Raw genomic sequence first — 22827 nt, 5'->3', positions numbered from 1 at the left:
GAACAAACTGATGGTCGTTTGTTGTAGGGGGACAAGGATGGACAAATTGGTAAAGGTAATTAAAATGCACAAACCTGAAATCATAAAATAAATTACGTCATAGGGATAAAAAGTACAGCATAGGAAATATAGTCAATAATATTGTAATAACATTGTATGATGATGTATAGTAACTATAATTACCATGGTAAGCACTGCATAATGTATAGAATTGTGAAATCACTATGTTGTATACCTGAAACTAATAGAACACTGCATGTTAACTAAACTTCAATTTTAAAAAATCATGAGAAAAAGTGATATAAAAGCAGTCTTAAAAAAACTTCAAACACTTTGGTGCCTATTTAAATTTTTGTTAGCATTTTGTAGGATACATTAGGATATATTGTATAAAAAAACAAACTTTTGTTCTTGTGATGAGAAATTTTAAGATTTATTTCTTGGCATTTTCAAGAATGCACTACAATATTATTGACTATTGTTACCATGCTATATATTATGTACCCATGACTTTATTTCTTTTATAACTGGAAGTTTGTTCCCCTTGATTCCTTTCATCCATTTCACCCACTCCCCAACCCCGCTTTCCCCTGGCAGCCACCATTCTGTTCTCTGTATCTATGAGTTTTATTTTGTTGTGTTTCTTCATTTGTTTTGTTTAGATTCCATATAAGTGAGATCATATGGTACTTCCTCTGTGTATTATTTCACTTAGCATAATACCTCCAAGTCTTAAAAGTTTTCATCACAGGGAAAAAAAAAAAACCTGTAACTTTGTATGGTTACAAATGCTAAGTAGACTTGTTGTGGTGATCATTTACCAATGTATAGAAATTTTAAATCATTACATTGTACACTTAAAACAAATATAATATGTCAATTAAATCTCAATAAAAATGTTAAAGTAATGGACCATGTATTGGCCACATACCAAAATATTATACATCACCACTAAAGGCAGAAATATAATACTTTAATTGGGATTGCACTGAATGTGTAGATAGCTTTGGGTAGTATTGACATTTTGACAATATTTATTCTTCCAATCCATGAGCACGGAATGTTTTTCCATTTCTTTATATCTTCTTCAATTTCCTTCATAAGCTTTCTATAGTTTTTAGCATACAGATCTTTTACATCTTTGGTTAGATTTATTCCTAGGTATTTTATGCTTCTTGGTGCAATTGTGAATGGGATCAGTTTCTTTATTTGTCTTTCTGTTGCTTCATTATTAGTGTATAAGAATGCAGCTGGTTTCTGTACATTGATTTTTGTATCCTGCAACGTTGCTAAATTCATGTATCAGTTCTAGCAGACTTTTGGTGGAGTCTATCGGATTTTCCATGTGGATGGAACTGGAGAGTGTGATGCTAAGTGAAATAAGCCATACAGAAAAAAAACAGATACCATATGGTTTCACTCTTATGTGGATCCTGAGAAACTTAACAGAAACCCATGGAGGAGGGGAAGGAAAAAAAAAGAGGTTAGAGTGGGAGAGAGCCAAAGCATAAGAGACTCTTAAAAACTGAGAACTGAGGGTTGATGGGGGGTGGGAGGGAGGGGAGGGTGGGTGATGGGTATTGAGGAGGGCACCTTTTGGGATGAGCACTGGGTGTTGTATGGAAACCAATTTGACAATAAACTTCATATATTGAAAAAAAATAAAATAAAAAAATAAAAAAATAAATATACTTTAAACTCTGGAGGGAACATTAAGTTTTATAAAAAATAATTTGGTAAGTTATTTTCTTCTTCAACATCACTCAATGATTTGGGGAAAATATAAATTCTAAATACTAATGTTCAAGAAATAGTAGTTAGCATTTTCTTATATATTGAGGTGCCTTCTCAAAAATAATCTTGTATACTAATATAGTACTACTTATGTTTCTTGAGATGTAAAGGAATATATGACATGTCATACATTATGTTACTCCTTTAAATTTAAAACCAGTTAAAATTAAATTTATCCTAAAATTCTTAAAGATTATCTTGGTGGAAAGTTTGATATACGTTACTTATAAATATCTTTTTCATACTGATAAGGAAAACATTATGAATCAAAATAGAAATGAGTAAAAATGTAAATATACAGTTCTATGCAAGAAAAACTAAAACTAGGTAGGAAACCACATCATCACCAATAATAAAAGGAAATGCAAATTCAAACATGACCTGTTTTTAATTTTTTTAATTTTTTTTAACATTTATTTATTTTTGAGACAGAGAGAGAGAGAGAGCATGAACAGGGGAGGGTCAGAGGAAGAGGGAGGCATAGAATCTGAAACAGGCTCCAGGCTCTGAGCTGTCAGCACAGAGCCCGATGCGGGGCTCGAACCCACAGACCGCGACATCATGACCTGAGCCGAAGTTGGACGCTTAACCAACTGAGCCACCCAGGCGCCCCGACCTATCTGTTTTTAACATAAACTATCTTTTAATGAAAACCAGAGTATAATAAAAAAACTAAAATTGATAAGGTAAATGTTGTTGAGAATGCAGTAAAACTAGTATATTTATATGCTGCTCAAAACACTTAAAGTTGATATAAACCTTGTTGAAATGACTATGACAATACACTACAGGGATTTTATTGTTTGCATTTTAATTCCATTTACTTAACATACATTGTTATATTAGTTTCAGGTGTACAATATAGTGATTCAACACTTGCATACATCACCTGGTGTTCATCAAAACAAGTGCACTCCTTAATCCCCATCACCTATTTAACCCATCCCCCCACTTCCTCCCCTCTGGTAACTATCATTTTGTTCTCTATAGTTAAGTTTCTTTCTTTGTCTGCCTCTCTCTTTCTCTTTCTCTCTTTTCCCTCTTTGATTATTTGTTTTGTTTCTTAGCTTCCACAAATGAGTGAAATCATATGGCAATTGTCTTTCTCTGACTTATTTCACTTAGCATTATACTCTGTAGCTCCATTCATGCCCTTGCAAATGGCAAGATTTCATTCTTTTTATGGCTGAATTATATACGTGTGTGTGTGTGTGTGTGTACACACACTATCTAATTTATCCAGTCACTTATCAGTGAACACTTGGGCTATTTCCGTAATTTGGTTATTGTAGGTAATGCTTCTATAAACATCAGGGTGCATGTATCTCTTTGAATTAGTACTTTTGTATTTGGGGAGTAAATACCCAGTAGTCAAATTACTGGGTCATAGGGTAGTTTTATTTTTAACTTTCTGAGAAATGTCCATACTGTTTTCCAGAGTGTCTGTACCAGTTTGCATTCCCACCAACAGTGCAAGAGGGTCCCCCTGTCTCTACATCCTCGCCAACACCTGTTGTTTCTTGTGTTTGTTATTTTTAGCCATTCTGCCAAGTGTGAAGTGATATCTTATTGTAGTTTTGATTTTCATTCCCTGATGATGAACGATGTTGAGCATCTTTTCAATGTGTCTGTTGCCCATGTGAATATCTTCTTTGGAGAAATGTTTGTTCATGTCTTCTGCCAATTTTTAATTGGATTATTTGTTTCCTGGGTGTTGAGTTGTGTAAATTCTTTATATATTTTGGATACTAACCCTTTATCATTTATTGTTTACAAATATTATTTACAAATATTTTTCTCCCATTCTGTAGGTTGCCTTTTAGTGTTATTGTTTCCTTCACTGTGCAGAAGGTTTTTATTTCAATGTACTCCCAATGGTTTATTTTTGCTTTTGTTTCCCTTGCCTTAGCTGACATAATCTAGAAAAAAAATGTTACTACAGTTAATATCAGAGACATTATTGCCTGAGTTCTCTTCTAGAATTTTTATGTCTTCAGGTCTTAGGTCTTTAGGTCTTTAATCTACTTGGAGTTTATTTTTGTGTATGATGTAAGAAATGGTCCATTGCCATTTTTTTGTATATAGCTTATTAGTTTTCCCAACATCATTTTTGAATAAACTTTTTCCCACTGGATATTCTTGCGTACTCTGTTGAGGATTACTTCACCATATAATTGTGCGTTTATTTGTGGGTTTTCTGTTCTATTGATCTATGTGTCTAGTTTTGCACCAGTACCATAATGTTTTGATTACTACAGCTTTGTAGTATAACTTATGTCTGGAATTGTGATGCTTCCAGATTTGCTTTTTATTTCAAGGTTGCTTTGGCTACTCAGGGTCTTTTGTGGTTCCATATAAATTTAAGGATTGTTTGTTCTGCTTCTGTGAAAAATGCTGTTGGTATTTTGATAGGGATTGCATTAAATGTGTAGATTGCTTTGGTTGGTATAGACATTTTAACAATATTTGTTCTTAAAATCCATGAGCATAGAAAGTCTTCCATTTCTTTGTGTCATCTTCATTTTCTTTCATCAGTGTTTCTTTCACCTCTTTGGTTAATTTTACTCCTAAGTACCTAATTATTCTTGGTGTAATTGCAGTTAGGATTGTTCTCCTAATTTCTATTTCTGCTGCTTCATTATTAGTATATAGAAATGCAACGGGTTTCTGTACATTGATTTTGTATTTAAGACTAGTTTTTTGGTGGAGTCTTCAGGGTTTTCTATATATAGTATTATATCATCTACAAATAGTGAAAGTTTTATTTCTTCCTTACAAATTTATTTCTTTTTGTTGTCTGACTTCTGTGGCTAGGACCTCCAGTATGATGTTGAATAAAAGTAAGAATGGACCTCCTTGCTTTTTTCCTGACCTTAGGGGAAAAGCTCTCAGTTTTCCCTATAGAGGATGATGTTTTCATATGACCTTTATATTGTTGAGGTATGTTTTTCCAAACCTACCTGTTGAGGGATTTTATCATGAATGGATCCTGTATTTTGTCAAATGCTCTTTCTGTGTCTACCGAAATGGTCACATGGTTTTTATCCTATCTTTTATTGATATGGTGTATCACATTGATTGATTTGCAAACCACCCTGGCAACCTGGGAATAAATCCTACTTACAATGGTGGATGATTTGTTTAATGCACTGTTGCATTTGGTTTGCTAGTATTTTGTTGAGGATTTTTGCATCTATGTTCATCAGAGATATTGGCTTGTAGTTATCTTTTTTGAATATGCTACAGGTTTTAAAAAATATGTTCATACTCTTTGACCCAATAACTCAGCTTTTGAAATGGATTCCAAAAAATAATTCAACCAAATCAATTAGCTACATACACAGGTATATTCACTGTCAAGTTATCCATAATATTTAAAAATGAAAAACAATTTGATGCCCAACAACAACAACAAAATGGTATAGCACATTAGGGCACACTTACTCTATGGCTGTGCTCTTCAAAATAGAACTTTCTGTGTGGATGGAAATGCTCTAGATCTGCACTGTACAAAACAGTAGTCACTAGATACATGTGGCTATTGAATCCTTGACTTGTGACTAATGAGATTGAGAAATTAAATTATTGCTTACTTTAATTTTAGTTAATTTACCTTAAATCAAATACCCACATACATAAGCATAGATCTATGATATGTCATGAAGCAATTAAAATGAAAAATAATGTATGTCAAGGGAAAAAAGACTAAATATAAAAGAAATAAACCATGACATATAACCAAATGTAAAAAAGCAGGAATATAGATAAATATAAAAAATAAAAATGGTTAAATATACAAACCTGAAAATGAATTTTGATAGTAACTAACTGTACTTTTTACTTGTGTTTAATATTTTTTAAATTCTTTGTTCAATATTAAGCCTTTTTAAAAGATTACATTACAGGTTTGAATTTAATCTTTTATGGTACAAGTTTCTCAAATATCCATTAGATTCACTAATACCAATTCACCAACTCAATCAATAAAGCATTTCTTTAAATGATTTTAATCTTCTTTGCCAAGAGCAAAGAGATAAAGAACCAGGCTCCTTATAATCATCTTGTCCGCAAAAAAAAAAAAAAAAAAAACACTTTAAAAACATGACAAGGGGGGCGCCTGGGTGGCTCCGTCGGTTAAGCCTCCGACTTTGGCTCAGGTCACGATATCCCGGTCCGTGAGTTTGAACCCCGCGCCAGGCTCTGTGCTGACTGCTCAGAGCCTGGAGCCTGCTTCCGATCCTGTGTCTCCTGCTCTCTCTGACCCTCCCCCATTCATGCTCTGTCTCAAAAATAAATAAACATTAAAAAAAATTAAAAAAAATAAATAAAAATAAAAACATGACAAGGTCCATGAAAACTGAAAGCCAGAGCATCTTAAACTGGCTCCACTGAAATTAAAAGAGAGTGGAGAGAGAATGACCATGTAGCTCGGAACATACTTCTGTTGATAAAACAAACAGGATAGAAGGGCCTGAAGGCCTCTTAATCTTAGAATTTTGAGGGTAAGGGTAAGAGCTGCTCTAATTTCTCACTTCTAACCTCCATTTCTTAGACACCAAAAGCAAAATTTTTGTATGACTGCTAACTCCACTGGAAGAAGCAAACTGTGTGTGGTGGAGTTTGCTTGCTAGGTTATTTCCACTGACCATAATCAATATGAAACTAGATTTACATATCATACCTAGTTGCATGATGATAGCTGACCTTTGAAAAAGCTGTGGCCCTGCTGGGCATAGAACATAAAGACTGGCCAATTTCATTAAGGGGAAACTTGTGGTTCCTGTTGGGTATGGAGGCCTGTGCCCAAACTCAGCATGCATATGGGTAAAATAACTGGATGTGAGCATAAGTCTGGTGACAGCTCACGTAAAATGGGTGTTCTGTCAGTCCTACAGTCTTCTAAGACTGTCCACAGGATAAAGTTCAAAACCTTCAGGATGACATTTAAGGTTCTTCATAACCTAACACCTATATTACCAACTACTTGCATTCTGCCTAAGCAACACTGGATTATTTGCCATTCCCTCCAACTCAATGTACTAGCATGCTTCTGTGCTAGTCCCTTTGTCTAGAGTGCCTTTCTTCCCTCAACTTGACCTCCTCTGAGAACATTCCATTGACACTCTTTTTCCTCAGAATGAATCACACTTTCAGAACTTTATATTGACTATACTATGGCATTTTTTAAAATAGCAATTTGCTTTTATGTTTGTGTTCCCTGTTAGACTACAAACACTGAGAGCACAGAAATTTGTGTCTCCCCTGTTAACAGAATGCCTAGCACAATGTCTGGCACATAGCAAACATTAATACATGCTTATTAGATTAATTCACTTCAATGAAGGGGTACCCATGATCTATTATGTTACCTGAAAAACAGAATTATCACATGTCCAATTTGGGGCAAATACAAATCAGTAAACCTTAGATTTGATGTTCTTGTACAGTTCCTGAACATACAGATGGAAGGAAATCGTATAGTTTCCCTGAGTTACCCCTCTGCTGATTGGCAGCCATGAAGATATGAAGGGAAAAACTGCTTTTCTCAAACAAGTAAAAAGTCCAGATAACCATTTCATAGGCTGTAGAGTGGCTATAAAACAAAATGGAAAACCACTGAACAAATGCTTTCTCATAAAGAACCTCCAGGATGGAGTGAACATATGTGCACGCCAAGCTGGCCCTCCAGAGAAACTGTCCATAATGAAAGTGGGACCATCCAAGCAAAAAGGGTGAGTCATCCCACAACCATGCACATACCTCCTCTTAAAACTACCAGGCAATTACAACAGTGTCCTCTGTGATACAGGCCACTGGGAGAATCTTTGGGAATGTCTGAGGCTGCGACTTTGGTGCTTTCCAATGTACTGAGATTCCTACTGAACGCATTCCCAGAAAAGGAAGTGCTATCCTAATTATTTTTGGATTTCACTTAACCAGCTCCAGACCATAAAATTTCCTTTCTCACATTGGCCACTTAAAGATCAAAGTGAAGGGGACTGTTCCAAGGAAGCCATGACAACCAACCAACTTTGCAAAGGTTCAATAAACATTCTAAGGTCACCATCACCATGTCAAGCCCCCTCCTCTGGGGGCACACAATGGTGGCTTGTAGTGAAAACTACTCTACTACCAGAATAAAAGATTCAAAGAAGAAAAAGAAATGCAATTTTTTTTCAATTTCATTTATGAGTAACAAATTTCTTTAGGCAGTGGTTGAATATGCTAGTATTAAAGTTAACTTAGTGTGATCTTGTCAGAGTCACGCACAAGTTAAGAGGAGATAATTTTTAACAACAGTAGGGAACTCTAGTTTCATTCTTCAGGTAAGACTGGTAAATATGAAACAGGGGGGATGTGGGGATACATCAGAATTTCTGGGAGAGGGTGTCATTTAGAGAAACATATTTTTTTGATTATTACCATAATTTTTTGATTATTCTGGCATAACTAATCTACTTGAGGATTTCAAACACCACATACAAAAAAATAAAACAAATACCTTTTTATGTTTATTGAAAAAGGACCCATGCTTATTAGGAATATCAATTCCTGAGACTCAATAAATCTGAAGTGGCCAATGAATCTGCATTTGCAACAGGCACCCAAAAGGACTCTATATAGGTGGTCCTGGGATCACACGTTGCAAATCTGTCACAGACTATCTGGGAAGCCTCCCAAATCCCTGCTCTGTAAGTGCTACATTTTCCCCAGTGGATCATGTTATACATACCAAGGACCAGAAAGAGGGACCTACAGATAGCCAGGCTATCTAGGTACTAATCCTGACTCTGATACATCCTACCTGTGTGACTTCTATTGATTTCAGCACCTTACAAACATCATGAGTCTTGCCTCCTTGCCATACTATGTCCATTTTTCTGTGAATCCTCTAAAACATCTTGTCCTTTCCCAAAATCACTCTCCTAAAGTCATGGCTTTGACACTTTCTTTCCTTACTAAATGATCTCCCTGTCTCCAGTCTCTTCCTCATCACTCTTCACACTTCACCATCAACCCTTATCCATATTGCTGCCAGAATTTTCTTTCTAAATTACAAACCTGATAAGTTCACCCTTCTGTTAAAAAACAAATGAGGGTCGCCTGGGTGGCTCAGTCGGTTAAGCATCTGACTTCAGCTCAGGTCATGATCTTGCAGTTTGTGAATTCGAGCCCTGCATCGGGCTCTGTGCTGACAGCTCAGAGCCTGGAGCCTGCTTCGAATTCTGTGTCTCCTCCTCTTTCTGCCCCTCCCATGATAATGCTCTGTCTCTGTCTGTCTCTTAATAATAAGTAAACGTTGGGGCGCCTGGGTGGTGCAGTCGGTTAAGCGTCCGACTTCAGCCAGGTCACGATCTCACAGTCCGTGAGTTCCAGCCCTGCGTCAGGCTCTGGGCTGATGGCTCGGAGCCTGGAGCCTGTTTCCGATTCTGTGTCTCCCTCTCTCTCTGCCCCTCCCCCGTTCATGCTCTGTCTCTCTCTGTCCCAAAATAAATATAAAAAACGTTGAAAAAAAAATAATAAGTAAACGTTAAAAAAATTTAAAAAATGATAATGTCCAAACTCCTTAACCTAGAACTCAAAGTCTCCTATTATATGGCCCCAATCTATTATTTCAAACTCATTTCCTATTACACTTATGCATCCTACACTTCAGATATACTGAACTACTTCTTATTTTCCATGTGACCTTCTATATCATTAACACCTGTTTGTGCTCTTCCTTCTAACTGGAATGTTTTTCCTTCTCTGTCTCCTTTTATTGAAATCCTAACTATTTGTCAAGGCCCACTTCACAGTAAACCTCCTCTGATCTCTTCCAAGCTTTATTTATTCATCTCAAGACATCAAGCACTTCCTATGTTGGAGTACAGTGAGTGTAACCCCATATTTTCTCTCTTTTACTACATTATGTGTAACAGTTACTTGAAGCCAAAGATCATGTGTGATTTTTTTCCCTTTGTACAATCTACAAAGATATAGCAGTAGGTACAGTGATTTCTCAATAAGTATGTAATACAAATGGACAGTTTACCAACCTCCATATTTTTTATGCTATAGTAGAATAGCAGGCATATGGCCTTGGTATTCTAAGATCACATGGTGGGAAAGTCTACCTAGGGCCAAATTATATTCCTTTACTTTCTTATTTCATTGTGAAAATGATTTTTATAGGTTTCGGAGAATCAAAATAATCATTAGTAATACCACCCAAATTAGTAATATATGTGTCCTATTACTGTGGAAGCCACATTTTACAACTATAATTTCACATCAGTGTAGGTTACTTCCATTATTCCATGCAAAAGGAAAGTCAGTCGTAAGAGAGAGATTTGATAAAGCGCTTATCTTAGAGCACATGGTAAGTGTATTAGTATGTTTACTGCTACATAACAAAGTATCACAAACTTAGTAGCTTAAAATAACACTCATTTATTATCTCACAGTTCTGTAATTCAGAAGTCCTTGTGGGTTCAGTTAGGTTCTCTGCTAAACGTCACACAAGGCCAAAATCAAGGTGTCAACCAAATTAATCGCTTACATGGAGGTACTGGGTGGAAGGATCCACTTCCAGGTTCATGGTTCTTAACAGAATTCATTTCTTTGTAGCTCTAGGCCTGAGGTCCCCATTTTCTTGCTGACTGTCAGGTGGGGATCACACTCATAAAGATAACTCTCTATGTGGCTCTCTCCATCTTCAAGTCAGTATTGACACATCAAATTTCTCTTAAGCTTCAAATTTTCTATTCTGTTACCAGGTGATAAAATGTCTGCTTTTAACAAGCTTTGTGTGATTAAACACATTTTAAAGTTAACCATGTCATATAATATAACATAATCATGGGAATGATATCATATTCACAGGTCTACCCATATTCAAAGATAGGTTATCATACAAAGAAAAGGGTCACTGGGGTAATTTTAGAATTATACCTACTACAGTAAGTTATTACTGAAGCTAGGATTTTAACTATGTGGGGAAGACTTTAAACATTCTGGAAAAATGTAAAACTTCAATCTGGGTAGTATACTGTTATAGTAAAATGGACTGGGTATATGGGGCGCCTGGGTGATTAAGCACCTGACTCTTGATTTCAGCTCAGGTCATGATCTCGCAGTTCATGAGTTCAGGCCCTGTGTCAGGCTCTGTGCTGACAGTGCGGAACTTGCATGGGATACTCTGTCTTCCTCTCTCTCTGCCCCTCCCTTGCTCACTCTCTCTCTTCCAAAAATAAATAAATAGACAAAAAAAAATTAAAATGGACTGGATATAGATAGTTTAGCTCATTATTCTAAAACTGAAAGATAAATATGAAATAAGGATAATCCTTTCTAATTATATATTATTTATGGTCATGTAAAAGGTCTAGAATAAATTTTAAAGAGATCATGGCCCTGTCTCCAAATTAACATACTGCCCTATTTTTCAAGACACAGTATTATGGTTAAGCCATAACTGCAAAAGGGGATTTGACTCTGGTATGAATATTAGCACAGCTAGCTCACCAAAATGGAAGGCAAGAGATGGTATTTGGTCTTCCACTGACTTGCTGTGTGACTCAGCAATTTTCTTCCACTCTGTGGGTCTCTGTTCACCCATCTATAAAATGAGAGGGTTTGACTGAATTATCTACAAGCTCCCATTCATTTGAAACAGTCTATGGTTCTACTTCTCATTCATCTCTCTATACTATCCTGGTGGGTTAAAGATAAATCTTTCAACAATCTACATTTGCTGACAGGAGCTGAAAAAGTGAAAACAACATAGGACTCAATCCCATCAAATCTGAATCTGAAAGGGACTTTTGTTTCTATAGTTTTCTCCAGGCCTATAAATAATGAAATAATAAATCTAAAAGTGTCTACTATATAGTGAGACTCAAGAATGCATCCTTTCTGAACTATTATATAACTACATTGTCGAGTGCCTACCGTGTACTTAGTATTTCCCATTGCAAGAGAATTTCTTTCTTTTTTTTAAATATGAAATTTATTGTCAAATTGGTTTCCATACAACACCCAATGCTCATCCCAACAGGTGCCCTCCTCAATGCCCATCACCCACTTTCCCCTCCCTCCCAACCCCATCAAACCTCAGTTTGTTCTCAGTTTTTAAGAGTCTCTTATGCTTTGGCTCCCTCTCTCTCTAACTTTTCTTTTTCCTTCCCCTCCCCCATGGTCTTCTGTTAAGTTTCTCAGGATCCACATAAGAGTGAAACCATATGGTATCTGTCTTTCATATAATGTATCATATAATGTCTTTCATAATGTCTTTCATATCTGTCTTTCAATAATGTATCACTTATTTCACTTAGCATAACACTCTCCAGTTCCATCCACGTTGCTACAAAAGGCCATAGTTCATTCTTTCTCATTGCCACGTAGTATTCCATTGTGTATATAAACCACACTTTCTTTATCCATTCATCAGTTGATGGACATTTAGGCTCTTTCCATAATTTGGCTATTGTTGAAAGTGCTGCTATAAACATTGGGGTACAAGTGCCCCTGTGCATCAGCACTCCTGTATCACTTGGGTAAATTCCTAGCAGTGCTATTGCTGGGTCATAGGGTAGATCTATTCTTAATTTTTTGAGGAACGTCCACACTGTTTTCCAGAGTGGCTGCACCAATTTGCATTCCCACCAACAGTGCAAGAGGGTTCCCATTTCTCCACATCCTCTCCAGCATCTATAGTCTCCTGATTTGTTCATTTTAGCCACTCTGACTGGCATGAGGTGGTATCTAAATTTGGTTTTTATTTGTATTTCTCTGATGAGGAGTGACGTTGAGCATCTTTTCATGTGCCTGTTGGCCATTTGGATGTCTTATTTAGAGAAGTGTCTATTCATGTCTTCTGCCCATTTCTTCACTGGAATCCAGTCTTCTAAACAATCATTTAAATCAAACCCATTCACAGAGTTATTTTCCAGTCATGAGCTCATTATGCCCTCAATCTATTCACTGAGAATCTTATACTTTTTATGTAGCAAAAGAAGCAAATTATCCCCCACTATCCTATATGCTTATGGATGAGTACATAGTCTACATTGCCAAAATACAGTATGTACATAGCAACATTACCTATTCCAGTTTAACCATAGAACATTAGTTTATTATTTTAGTAATATGATATTATTTGGCTGTAACCACCCTGTTCTTAGCCTCCCCCTCTCACCTCAATCACCCCCCCCCCCTTTTTTCCCAGGGCAGTTTGCAGCAAAGAATGTCTTCTAGTTATCGTAACTCAAGCATGGTGGTAATTTACTTACCAACCATTTCCTGAGTGTCTCACTGTGTAATGAACAGAGTAGAATCCTTAGAACTTGGGCTATATCCACCAATGCCACAAATAGGTAAAAAGTAGAGAATATAGGAGGAAGTAATGCCACACACACTACTTTCCTGTTTAACTATAAGTAGTCCTCTTCTCCCTTTTCTCTAATGAAAACCAATTTCTGGTCTACTTGAGTACCTTTCTTTGGATAATTTCCTCCACTTCTCACTTCCTCTCTCACATTTATATTTGAACTACAGACATTTCATGTGTTCCACAGTCACATGTGGTTAGTGTCTACAATATTGGTCAGCATGGATCTAGACTGAGCTCTCTGAGACCAAGGATTCTACTTCATTCATTCCAAAGTGAGACACTCAGGAAATGGTTGGTAAGTAAATTACCATCACACTTGTCTTAGGATCATGAGAGAACATTCTTTGCTTCAAACTATGCCTTGAGCAAAAGAAGTGGAAAAAACTGAGGTGAAAGAAGGGATAGGGGGCAGCTAAGAACAGGGTGGTGGTTCCATTAAAGCCAAATAATTCCATATTACTAAAATAATATTGAACTAATGTTCTATCGTAAACTGGTACCCTTATTATAGGTAAACTCAGGGAAGAGCTAAAGATTACTTTTCTAATCAGAATAAAAACTAATTGCTACAAAGTGTTGCAAAAAAGCAGTAAGAGGTGCATCTTTCAACTGTGGATTTTCAGCATTGCTCCCTCAGTGGCCCACTTATATCAGTTCTTTCCTCATTTTTACATGTGGCACAACAGGGCACTTTCACATCCATTATCTCTTTTAGTTCTCAAAACTGTGAGAAATAATTATGATTATTATCCTCATCTTAAACGTGAATAACCTAAGCCTCACAGAGGGTAACTGACTTGCCCAAGGGCACAAACACTATGGTAGTAAAGGCTACTACGAATTCAAAATCTTGTCTAAGCTTTCTGTGCCTTCAGTAATGTATGTACCAAAAGTGTATTTCGTCTACAATTATTCTTATCCAGAAGGAATTCATGTCCAATTACAAAATGGTAGGTGGATAGCTCTATTTCTCCTCTTCCAGCCAGCCCTTCTGAAATACATCTATCTTTAAAGTGAGGGATACCTCCAATGTCTATGCCATAACTTCCAAAAAAAAAACCCTCTGTAGAAAGGATAGGGCACCCACTCACCTGGAAAACATTTACCAGGACAGTGAGCAGATAGTTGTATTCAGTATCAAATAGGAAATCTGGAAAGCCTGAGTGTCAGCTTTTGTTAAGGTGCTAAAGGTGGAGATAGAATAGAATAAATTAGAGCAATGTCTAGGCTGTTGTAGAAGAGTTCAGGAGGTTAGTGTCTGGTGATCTAAGGATTTCAGTGTGCTCTTACTACAAGTATATAATGCAATTTTTCATTTAGTTATGCTCCCAAAGGATGAAAAGGAGGGCTAATGGATATACCAAGCAGGGACATGGGACTTTAAGGAATGTTCAAGGGCAGGGATGGGAAAACTATTGCCTGCATGCCACATCCAGCCTGCTACCTTCTTATATAAAGTTGTATTGGGACATAGCCATACCCACTTATTTATGTACTGTCTATAGCTGCTTTTGTGGTACAACAGCAAAGTTGGGCAGTTGTGACAGACCACATGGCTCACAAAGCCTAAAATATTTACTATTTGGGCTACTACAGAAAAAGTTGCTGATCCCTGCTCAAGAGAGGTTACAGAGATTTTTCCTGCACTTCAATGAAATGACTTTTTGAAGAAGTTTCTACACTAAGCAAACTACTTCCTAGCTATGTAATTTAGGGCCAGTCACTTACCTCTCTGTTTCTCTCCCTGTAAGATGGGTATGATGGGGCTGTATGCCATAATATAAAGCCTAGCTATCGTTTCATTTCATAGAACAAGGCTTGGCATATGGTACGAGAGAGAGAGAGAGAGAGACAGAGAGAGACAGAGAGAGACAGAGAGAAGAGAGACAGAACCAGAACTACTCCTTTTAAAGTAATCATTACTTTTCAGTACAAATTAAGGACCAGTTTATTGTTTGAACTGCTTGAAAAAACATCTTAACATAAGGCTTTTCAAGTGAGATTACTGCAGGGATGACACAACCAGTTCCTCTAAAACAACAGCATATAATGTGTGGTGCTCACTAATCTATGTATGTTTAAAATAAGTGTGTGAGGATTACATGTCATGATAATCCAATCATCCATCTGACTAGCTTCTTACAAGGTTGTATGGAAGAACTGAATACACATAGTGTAAACAGAATGTTCAAAGTAAACAACATGCATAAAGTGTGTTTTTTTTGCTTAAAATTACATATGGAGGCCAAGGTAGATTTTTAAACCGTTTTTTAAAAATCTGATATTCAAGCTCTTTTTTCCAGGCTGTCAACAGGCCATCCAGACTGAAGAAAACCCAAATACTTCTGGGGCACATAAGCCACAGCGAGAGCCCCATGGGCAGGCACCTGGGCTGCTAAGGTAATGTTGGCGGCTTGCATCACCACAGGATCAACTTCAACAAATATCACCCAGGTAACTTTGGAAAAGTTCTTGTGAGGCATTACCACTCAAAGAGGAACCAGAGCTTCTGCCCAACTGTCAACCTTGATAAACTGTGGACTTCGGTCAGTGAGTAGACACTGGTAAATGCTGCCAAAAACAAGACTGGAGCTGCATCCCATCATTGATGTGGTGCGATCAGGCTACCACAAAGTTTTCAGAAAGGGAAAGCTCCCAAAATGGCCTATTATTGTGAAAGCCAAATTCTTGAGGACAAAAGCTGAGGAGAAGATTAAGGATGTATGTGTGGGGGTGGGGGGCGTGTCCTGGTAGCTTGAAGTCATGTGGAGAGTGGTTCATTAAATACTAACAAGTGCTTTTCAAAAAAATAAATAAATAAAGAGAAAAAAATCAGATATTCAAAATAATCTAAAATAAAACTTTTAATTTCAACTGCTTTCTGTAAAATAGATTTTTACATGTTTTTAAAATAGATATACACATACACACATGTATACATATGTATATATATTTTTTTAATTCAAAAAAAATTAACAAACTAATAGAATACTGTGTTACTGGAACTAACAGTAGAAAACTTAATTTAAAAAAATTTTTAAAAATTAATTGAAACAAAAGGAAAGTAAATAAATACATTATCTAGAATGCTACACACACACACATACACACACACACACACACACACACACACACAAGTAGAGTCACCAAGGGCACTATCTCTCTCTGATACGAAAGAGACCATCATTAGGTTTCATAGGTCTGTAAGCTTTTGGTGATGTGGTAGGGTCCCCTGTCTAAGGAATGAAAAAAAAAACCCTCAAGGCAACCTGGCTATACACATATTCATATGTGACAACATCCCTCATGACCTTGTAACATGAGACCACTTAATTAGACTGCATGTTTGCGTGTTACCATATATGGCAGACGAAGAAATAGAAAATATATAAAAAAAACTATTCCACGTGGTGTTCGGGACTCAGTTTTTTGGGTATGAACCCAACTGAGCCTTGCTGGCATGAATAAAGTTGCTTCCTGGAAAGAAAAGCCTCAATGTCATGACTCTGTGTGAGAATCCCGCTACAATGATGCATGGTTCTTTAAAAATTATGCAATTCAATCTCTCATTTTGCAATAAGGAGACTGAGACCCAAAGAAATGTTAAATGACTTTGTGGTTAGTGGTAACATTAAGACTAGATTCCAAGTTTCCTGGATTCCATTATCCCAGGGTTTCTCAATCTTCACACTACTTTGTTGTGGGTGCCTATTTTTTTGTATTATAAAATGTTTATTAGTAGCATCTTTGACTTCTATCCTAGATGTCAGAAGCACTTTCCCTACCTCAAGTTGTTAACAAAAACGTCTCTAGACATACCCAAAAGTCCAGAGAGAAGGGGGTGCAAAATTGACCTCAATGAGAACCATTGAGCTACATCATGCTAGTAGTAATTTTTCTGCAGGTTTATTTAGATATAACTGACATATAACATCCCATATGCTTAAAGTCTACAACTGATTGTTTTGATACACTGCACATATTGTGAAATGATTACTACAATAGGATGAGTTAACACCTCTGTCACCTAACTATATACATATATATTTTGTGGTGACATTTAGGATATACTCTCTTAGCAACTTTCAAGTATATAATACAGTATTGTTAACTATAGTCATCATGCTGTACATTAGATCCCCAGAACTTATTTAACTTATAACTAAAAGTTTGTACCCTCTGTGCAACATCTACCCATTGCTCCCATCCACTGGTAATCACCATTCTACTCTCTATCTATGAATTCAGCCCTTTTAGATTCTACATATAGTTGAGATCATACAGTATTTGTCTTTCTCTGTGTGACTTATTTCACTTATGCTGGTAGTAACGTAATGTGTTTTATTCCTCACTTTTATGTTTTGAAGAAAAAGAAGAGACATTTAAAAAAGAGTACCCAGAGAAAAACAAGGAAAAATGTAAGGGTTCTCCAGATCCCTATGATTAGTAAAGCACAAGAAAATACAAGATTTTTAATACAGTAATTAAAAAAACAAAATCTTTCACTGTTTGAATTCAAATGAATGATGAAACAATCACCAAATTCTCTCTGAAATCCATCACCAAATCAGAAATTTCATGACGTAATGAAGTCAAGAGCCCTTGTGAATTTTGTGAATTCTGTGAGAAACATAATAAAATGAAAAAGAAAAAAGATGATTTAGATGTAAAATAATCTTCATTTGATTTAGAATGAAGTATGAAGATAGCTTTACAAAACTAAGTTTATACCTTCCATCATATATTATTTACAGATACTATGACCCCATAACTCATCTATAATTTTTTAAAAGCTGGCTACGGCATACCATGATTCTTTTTTTCAAGATTATTTTATTGCTAAATTTTTCAATATTCAGTACGAGTGGATTCTAAATCTTTAATTATTAAAGAAAAGCTAGCTGTGACACAGCATTGATTAACAATCCTTTCACAATACTTTCATAAATGTTCAAGCTAAGACCTTTTAGGTAATCTGTTTGCTCAGAATGTTTTGAGGTAGGCTAATTTAAGCACTGGTAAGGCTCACTTTAATTTAGCAGATATTGTAATCTAAATCAAACCACAACTTGTAAAGATTTGAAATGGTAACTGTTTTCTTTTGGAATCTACTGCATTCTATATTGGGAAACTATGTAGGAGTTGAAAAAGTAGGGAAGATTTTCATCTCCTAATCATTAGGAGGTAATAGGAAGAGGAAGCTGGAGACTGAAATCAGGTCATAAGCCAACATTCTAAGGTTTTCACATTGATTTGGATGAAAGTTTATGTAGTGATTTCTTGTTGTTGTTTAAAAAAAAAAAAAACACTACGGTACAGGGCGGCTGGGTGGCTCAGACTTGATTTTGGCTTATGTAATGATCTCACTCTTGGTGAGGTCCAGCCCCACATGGGGCTGTGTGCTGACAGCATGGAGCCTGTTTGGGATTCTGTCTCCTTTCTCTGCCCCTCCCCCACTTCCTCTTGCTCTTTCTCTCCCTCTCTCTCAAAAAAAAAAAAACACTACTGTAAAAAAGTAAATAAAATTTAAAAAACACTACTGTACAGTTTTTGTTTAGTTTGATTTGTTAATGTTAAGCTACAGATCTTTACCTGGTTAAAACAGTTATATTTGTTCAAGATAATTTTTTTTCATTTTCATTAAATAAAAGTATTATAATGACCTGCTTATTGGGGGGAGCTGTTGTTTATCACATATATTATGGCAAAACAGTTCCAATTATCTGTATTTTGTCCATTACATTGGAAATAGTTGTCTTCCAAAAGCTTAACAAAGATCTAAAATAAATCATTCCTCAGTTCTCTCTGATTAAAGGCTTTAAATGCCTGGAGTTAAGTGAATAGGCAGAAACAATCACCATTCCAAGAAGTTTATATGAAAAAATTAACTACTGCTTTAAATGTATCATGTGCCTCCTAAAATTAAAATCACATACCTATGAGTTCCAAAAATATGTTCAATGTTATGAAGACATTAGTTAATGTTTTGAGGAAAAAACATTTATAACTAAGGAAAAATCCATGTGAATATGCCATGGCTTTATGAAATAGCTCAACATTCTGTTGCATAACCAAATAGTCTGGATCTTTAAAAAAAAAGTCAGATTACTAAAAAATCACTTAAAGAAAAGTTATTACCAGAACCATTTATGGAAGACCCAAAGCTACCAGTATCAGAAGTTTAGAAGTTCAGAAATTCAGGTAAGGTAAAGAATCTAGAGAATAAGGTAAAGATAAAGGTCTATTTCAGAAAGATGATTTGGGCTTCAAAAACAGATGCACAGTTCAAAATAAATCATATATGAAGTTTACTGTTTAGGGGAATTTAAGGTACTCTGCCTTTTAAGATCTAAAGTGAGAAGTAAAACAATAGTCTCAACAGTGATGAAACATTAGAACTTTGATTCCTAAATCAGCTGGGAATGGACTGAAGCAGATGGAGTTAGAAGAGCATTTTCAAAGTAAGAGTTATTTCGTAGACTTTTTTGGTAGTTACATTATTTTTCCTTAGCACTACTTTGTTGTTGATGATGTTGTTGTTGTTTAATAGAAATGCTAGGGTGGCATTTCATTGGGTTTTCTTAGTTTTCTACTTCTTCACATTTCTATGCTATCAAGACAAGAAGCATCAGTTGTTAGTATTGACTCAATGCAACACAGTTTGTACAGGTAACTATTCTCTTTAGGATATGCTGAAAGCTCTACTGTGATAAAAAAAATATCACAAAAATCTTTATAAGTAGTTGATACGGACATCATTTAAATATATTCATCTTCAGCCTTACCCATTATATCTAGTAGATTAAAAAAAAAGTTTTCCCTAAGAATATTGCTAAAACAAGAAGTCAATAGAAACCATGACGTGATATGCAATGTATTTTATAACCACTAAAGAATGCCAACTGTATGAAGGGCAGCACATTTCTTCTATTAGGATTGTGGGTTTTTTATACAGTTGCTAGAAATTACGTGTATATAATTCCCACTGTATTTGAAATGTATCCGGGAAGCTTCCTATCTAAAATAAATCTTATTCAAAATATTTTAAGGAAATGAAAATGAGAATAATGTCCCCCTAATTAATCTTTGTGTAAGTCTAGATTTTCCTATATTGTGTTTGCTTAGTGTGAGAAATATTTGTAAAGTTTACATCTTACGTATTGTTTACCCATGTCTCTGCCAGCTCCAACCTGCACTTGTAGCTGCAGTTAGTGGACAAAGATCCTCAGAGCTCCACATAATCCTAAAGTGGCTGATTTCAATGAACACCCAAACCACAAATTCTTTATTAATAAACCTATCCGTAGCCTGACAAATGAACAGTAGGGTTTCTAGTGGGCCTTATATCAGCAAAGAATCACTCTTGAATCCATCACCTTAGCTTCATATTTAGATATAATATTGTGTTTTAAGTCAGCATATATAGCATAGCTTAATTATACCTCTTCCCAAATATTCTACCCTACCTCTGTAAAAAAGAATCACCACTTAAATGAAAAAAATACTCCCACTGAGAGTTCTTCTAGAGAGATTTTTTTTTGTCATTTACAGGATTCTATGTCTTACTTATTTAAAAGAAGAAATTATTTTTCAAGTGATGTCAACAGTGGAAACATAGGAGGGGGCAATGAAAACTCAGGGGAAAATTGGGGAGTGGCATTGCTGTGAAGTTCCCTTTTCAGCCTGGGGTTTCATATCATGGTTCTTCCAGAGGTATTCTGTCAGGCTCCTTGGAGGATTTTATGTTTAGTTACTCAATTCCAAGACATGATTTTCCTTACTCATCTTCATGTAATAGACATGTATCCTCAGGAACTCACCTCCTGAGAGAGCCCTGTTAAGCCTTACTAGGGTTGCAGAGAGGCACAGTGTTCACCAAGGAGCACAAACTACCCAGCCAATCCCACCCTAAGGATTAACTTTCATCTGCCATGGGAGCTGGAGAAGGGAACTAAGCCTGTTGCATTTGGCATCAAAAAGGAGTACTTATTCAAAATATGTTCAGGACACATCAAATTCTCCAATTTATGTCTTACATTCTAGCATGTGATAATCCTGTTACCTCTAAACTCATTTCTATGTGTTTTCTTTTACTTTACTTTCTTTTCTTTTTCTCAGCTTTACAGAGACATGTATTCTGATCTTATTCTCTCTATTCTCTTCCACCCAGCCAAGCAGCAAAAATTTCCACCAAACCATCCCACGCTTATTGGTGTCAACTGTGACAGCTGATAGCTCACTTTTTCAGGCCCAGAGCTGTGGTCCCAAATTGTGTTTTTAGTAGCATACCTGCCTCTTGCCCACAGCTCTGACTTTTTTTCCTTCGAGGATTAATCTCCTTTGGGCCCACTGCCCATGCAGATACACATGGCTGACATAAATTTAATCTGATATCTGGAAGGTACTACAACATAAAATGCAGAAGCAGAAAAATTCTGGGATAAGTGCAAGGTTGCAGAAACAGAAAATCAAAGGTCACTATGACCATTACAGGGTTATTGTTACCCCAAGCAAAAATAACATTCAGAATCCAGCCAGTTTCCTGTCATTTGCATTTTACTATTTATTTGAACAATGGTCAGATACCAGAACTTAATGGAGGAACACTATCTCCAATTATACTTTAAAAGACATTATCAAGACTGATGAGTTCCAGATTTCTACTCTGCCTTAAAAGACAATTTTCCTACTTGGGATAATCTGGAAGGGTGAGAAGAAACATAGTTCACAACTTCCTAAACTGGAAGAGAGCTTAAGAAGTATGTATATTCCTCTGTACAGAATCACATCTAAATCATCCATGCTACAGAAAAGGCAAGAACATGGAAGTGTTGGGAGAACAGAGTATGAAAGGAAACTAAGAATAGCTTTTTATGTCATAGCTTCATTGTACCGTTTACAAAATGCTTCCCCATTCTTTATCTGAATTTTCTTCCTATTGAGGTAGATATTATCATCAAACCCTGTGAGGGAATTATTATTGTCATCATTTCCATGTCACACAATAAGAAAATCGAAACTCAAAAGAGGTTAAATCGCATGTCTGATATCATTAAATCGTGTATCCAAGCCTTGAACCCAGATCTTCGGATGACGAGATATGAGCAATTGCTATTATTGCATAATTATTCTTTGCCAATGATATATGTGACAATTCAAGGCTTTTGCTCTGAGTTCTAAGTTCTCTTTTCTGTTTAATCCTGAAAGGAAGAAGAAAGCTTTCATCTCCCCCACCTCAACCTAGTCCTTCAATTTCCATATTTTTTATGACCTAAACCAAACACCTGGCTCCATACCTGGTGAAGGGGAGCAATTATATGGCTCTTGCTGATCATCAAATACTGGGGAAGAGGAAGGAAACAAACAAGAAAAGCATCAGAGTTTTGGCAGTTCAGCAGCTGTAGTATTTATTTATTTATTTATTTATTTATTTATTTATTTATTTTAATATGAAATTTCTTGTCAAATTGGTTTCCATACAACACCCAGTGCTCATCCCAAAAGGTGCCCTCCTCAATGCCCATCACCCACCCTCCCCTCCCTCCCACCCCCCCCATCAACCCCCAGTTTTTTCTCAGTTTTTAAGAGTCTCTTATGGTTTATCTGCCTCCCTCTCTAACTTTTTTTCCTTTCCCACCCCCCATGGTCTTCTGTTAAGT

The 22827-nt window shown here is 36.1% G+C and overlaps 1 protein-coding gene across 4 annotated transcripts in view; it reads right to left on the bottom strand.

Moving 5' to 3' along the window:
* AR (androgen receptor) overlaps window positions 1–22827 on the bottom strand; it is a 181336-nt gene that overhangs the window by 111301 nt on the left and 47208 nt on the right. Inside the window, exon 2 of one of the 4 annotated variants that reach the window (XM_045051333.1) lies at window positions 16101–17788. The exons of the other annotated variants lie outside the window; for them this stretch is intronic. Coding sequence (XP_044907268.1) covers window positions 17761–17788 — 28 coding nt within the window. The 3' untranslated portion in view covers window positions 16101–17760. Of the gene's footprint in view, window positions 1–16100; window positions 17789–22827 lie in introns of those variants that run through there. 4 annotated transcript variants of the gene reach the window in all.

The sequence above is a fragment of the Felis catus genome, chromosome X (assembly GCF_018350175.1).
Source record: "Felis catus isolate Fca126 chromosome X, F.catus_Fca126_mat1.0, whole genome shotgun sequence".
NCBI lineage: Eukaryota > Metazoa > Chordata > Mammalia > Carnivora > Felidae > Felis > Felis catus.
Note: the sequence above shows the minus strand (reverse complement) of the source record. Positions and strands in the feature narration are given on the sequence as shown.